We start from the raw sequence: 4107 nt of genomic DNA, 5'->3' as shown, positions 1-4107 counted from the left end.
GTAGACTGTAGTGATTCATCAGTTGCATATATGTTCCCTGGTGAAAGAGCCAGGCCTGACATTTTCAGGCTTACTCACGATTGTGGCTAGAACTTTTCCAGATTGCATGTTTTCCTGAGGCCAGAGCAGGCGAGCTCCACCCCTACCACCCTGTTCCCCACACCCACACATGTGCACACATTCATGGACACACACACACAGAGTAGCCCTGATCTCCCCACCGATGCATGGTGTCAGCTGGGAGGAGTGACAGTGTGCAATCTAGACCTTCCCGGGCTTGGCTGTAGCAGAGCCCGTCCACAGATGCCTGGCTTGTTCCCGTCTGCGCACAAGCATGCACCTATGGGCACAATGATCCTACAGGGAATGGACAGGCCAAGTGGGAATCAGCCAAAAGAGGCACCAGAAGGCTCCCGAGAGATCCAGCTCCCTGGGGTAACCTTTGCTGCAGGAGGGAAGGGTGGGGACACAGGGGGAAACTTGCTCCCTCCCGGGGCCAGAGGCCAGCAGTCACGCCCCCATGGGAGCCCAAGGAAGCCGCGGGCATGGATGCGGCTCAAAGGGCGAGCTCCAACCTTTCTGCCCATGTCTTCCCCAGCTTGAGGGCTCCTTGGAGCAGGAGAAGAAACTGCGGGCAGACCTGGAGAGAGTAAAGAGGAAGCTGGAAGGGGACCTGAAAATGTTCCAGGAATCCATTATGGATCTAGAAAATGACAAGCAGCAAGTGGAGGAGAAATTGAAAAAGTAGATATCTCGTGTTTGACCTCTGTGTTTGAGCCCGAATGCCAACTTAGCCCTTTATAAAAGGCTTGTATTTCATGTTATTTTTAAATATATACATATATACATATGTATCTATTTGCAGAAAGGAGCTTGAAATCAGTCAGTTACAAACCAAAATTGACGAGGAACAAGGGCACAGTTTACAATTACAAAAGAAGATCAAAGAGCTGCAGGTAGAAGTTTCAAAACCCTTCCTGGGGTGCCTGGGTGGCTCAGTTGGTTAAGCAACTGCCTTCGGCTCAGGTCATGATCCTGGAGTCCTGGGATCGAGTCCCACATCGGGCTCCCTGCTCAGTGGGGAGTCTGCTTCTCCCTCTGACCCTCCCCCCTCTCATGCTTTATCTCATTCTCTCTCTCTCAAATAAATAAATAAAATCTTAAAAAAAAAAAAAAACCCTTCCTGACCCCAAAAACCCTTTGCAAGGGTCCCTCCTGCCCTTTTGCCTTTGTTTCTTTAGCTGCTCATTTTCTTACTGTCCTTGGAGCTGGAAACAATGTCCTGTCCTTCCCTTTATTTTTTCTGAAATTAACATTTTAATTTTGTCAGTAGCACATACATAGATTTCCTTGAGAATATTACAGTGTTACCAATAAGGCTAAATATGATTGATAAGCGTGCTTTGATCACCACCGATAACCCTCCCTTCTCAGAAGTCGCTCTCACTTTTAGCTGGATTGTGTATCCTACCAGATCTCTTGCTATGGGTTTATGTATGCATTTAAGACCCAAAGACAGGCGCCTGGCTGGCTCAGTTGGTGGAGCCTGCCACTCTTGATCTCGGGGTTGTGAGTTCGAGCCCCATGTTGGGTGTAGAGATGACTTAAAAATGAAATCTTAAAAAGAAAAAAGACCCAAAGAAACTGTCTATGGGAGATATATATATATATATATACGTATGATACACACATATATATGTATATGCACATATATATTAAAATATAAAGGAGCAAGAACATAAATATATGCAAGCGTATATTATATATCATTACATTTATGTTTATGCATATAAATATGTTCATTAAATATATGTGTAGTTCCTATTCTATATACTTTATATTTTTTAGCTTCAATATGATAATACAGATACTATGGTTCTGCAACTTGCTACTTTCATATAACAATGCATCTTGCAGAGCTGTCCGTGGTAGACGTGGGTCAAATCTTAACTGCTCCATGAACTTCTGGAACATGGTTCCATCATGGTGGATTTGAACATTCCCCTACTGATGGACATTTAGATTGTTTCCAAGTTTATTCCTCACTAACTTAATATTATCGTATAGTCTTTTCTTTGTGGTGCCTACCCCCAGGACCTCCCCCTCCCCCTCCCAAAGTGGGCTCCTCTCTCCCCCCAACATTCCTGATGCGGTGACCCTTTCAGACCCGCACAGAAGAGCTGGAGGAGGAAATCGAGGCAGAGCGGGCCTCCCGGGCCAAAGCAGAGAAGCAGCACTCTGACCTCTCCCGGGAACTGGAAGAGATCAGCGAGCGCCTAGAAGAAGCCAGTGGGGCCACCTCTGCCCAGATCGAGATGAACAAGAAGCGCGAGGCAGAGTTCCAGAAACTTTGCCGGGACCTGGAGGAGGCCACCCTACAGCACGAAGCCACCACGGCTGCTCTTCGGAAGAAGCACGCGGACAGCGTGGCCGAGCTCAGGGAGCAGATAGATAACCTGCAGAGGGTCAAGCAGAAGCTGGAGAAGGAGAAGAGCGAGCTGGAGATCGATGACATGGCCAGCAACATTGAAACTGTCTCCAGGTCGAAGGTACCTGACCCCCTGCTCTTAGCAAATGCGAGGCAGCCACGTCCACCTACCCAGGGAGCAGACGTAATTTGATGCTCCCAAACTCACTGCCTGTTCTAAACTGCAAGGCTCTCCTGCCTTCTGCTTGCTCCCAGTCCTCCCCAAATCCATTCCTCTCTTGGAGCTTGACTCAGTGATCTACTATGACTCAAGGTCTCATCATCCTTCCAGAGTTTCAGAAAGCTCTCAGAATTTTCCAATCCATCTGGCATTTTCTAGAACGGATGGATTGTACCAAAGGGCCTTGCTAGGTATGGTTGTCTACATGCCGCCTCCTTAGCCCATGGTATGAATCCCTGGGAGGCATAACCAATGTGAAGTTATGCGTGAGAACTGGGGTAGATCCAAGTTTTATGCCACTCGAAGCATGTAAAATTCAGGAGGGGAGGGGCTCTTTAAGAAAATGTACACAAAATTATAAATACAAAGTTAGGCATGAAAGTAAATACTCATTTAGAGTGAGAAAAAGAAGTCACAGATTACTGACACCCTGGAGACCCATACCATCTGCCAGAAATGCCTCCCTAGAAATATATTCTGCTTGCATGTAGCTTTCCTTCTCCACCTGGAACCTTCTACAACTACCTGCATGATCTAGGGCCCATGCAAGTGAAGGTCATGAAGCTCAAACCTCACCAGCTTGCTGGTAAACCCACACCTGTGTATGACTTCAAGGCAAAGGCTTCCTCAGAGAGCGACAATGTGCTCCTAGACTCATGGGGCCTCTTGCTGTCCTCGTTTAGGATCTGGACACCCACAGCCTGGGCTTTCTCTTGATTTCTTCCTCAGTGCCTGACTGCCACTCCTTCTTTCTCTCTTGCCGGCTTCCCCATTTTTCTGCCCTTCTTGGCTTTTTCCTCCCTCTAAGAAGTTATGTCTGTATGTATTCTCTGTCTCTGTCTTTGTCTCTCTCCCCCGTAGCACCCAGGCCAGGTTGCAGAGTTGTCTGAATGGAAAAGATGACAGCACCTCCTTACCATCTCCCTTCCTCCACCACTTCATGCTCTCTGTTCTCAATTTTAGAATCCAGTGGAAGAAATACCTTATATTGCTTTATATTTTTTAAGTTATTGTATCTTTTGATTTTTCTCCTTGTGAGTTGCTGTCTCTTTTTCAACTACCCTAGATAAAATTATTTTATGTTCATATGTCATTTTCTCAAAGATATCCTAAGCCCCTGGAGACCTTCCTTTGAATCTAATATCCCTGCCTCTTCTGCCACCATCTTACACGTCCCAGTCTGAGGAAAAGTATATGCTCAGCATACTTGTTTTATGATATATGAGGTAGAAGGAGGAACTCTACAATATATGCAAGGTTTTTAAACAAACTTCACAAAAATATGGGCCAACTAGAGGCTGGGGGAGTGACTCCCTCCGTGCCACCTCCAACGTAAGGAATCTTTTGTATTATCAAATGAAATGTGCAACAGTGTCACCTGAATAGACTGCTTGCAAACAAAAAAAAAAGTAATATTATTCACATGGCAACAGAATTACTTATATTACAAGAGGATCCT

General features: G+C 46.0%; 1 protein-coding gene across 1 annotated transcript; it reads left to right on the top strand.

The window, feature by feature from the left end:
• The first annotated feature begins 520 nt into the window (after positions 1–520).
• LOC145718247 (uncharacterized) lies at positions 521–2768 on the top strand. The gene is made up of 3 exons (XM_081809705.1): positions 521–744; positions 866–956; positions 2166–2768. The coding sequence occupies exons 1-3, from the start codon at positions 521–523 to the stop codon at positions 2619–2621; spliced, it is 771 nt and encodes a 256-aa protein (XP_081665831.1). The 3' UTR covers positions 2622–2768.
• The last annotated feature ends 1339 nt before the right edge of the window (positions 2769–4107 follow it).

Source organism: Leptonychotes weddellii, unplaced genomic scaffold, assembly GCF_054177405.1.
Source record: "Leptonychotes weddellii isolate Sample4059 unplaced genomic scaffold, ASM5417740v2 HiC_scaffold_12671, whole genome shotgun sequence".
Taxonomy (NCBI): Eukaryota; Metazoa; Chordata; class Mammalia; order Carnivora; family Phocidae; genus Leptonychotes; species Leptonychotes weddellii.
The sequence above is the reverse complement of the archived record's forward strand: the minus strand, read 5'-3'. Positions and strand labels throughout refer to the sequence as shown.

Excerpts from the sequence above, each read along its gene's own strand:
- LOC145718247 (XM_081809705.1), top strand. The coding sequence starts at position 521 with ATGGGAGCCCAAGGAAGCCGCGGGCATGGATGCGGCTCAAAGGGCGAG. Across the intron at positions 745-865 it reads GTGGAGGAGAAATTGAAAAA|AAAGGAGCTTGAAATCAGTC; the intron begins GTAGATATCTCG and ends ATCTATTTGCAG. Across the intron at positions 957-2,165 it reads AGAAGATCAAAGAGCTGCAG|ACCCGCACAGAAGAGCTGGA; the intron begins GTAGAAGTTTCA and ends TGACCCTTTCAG.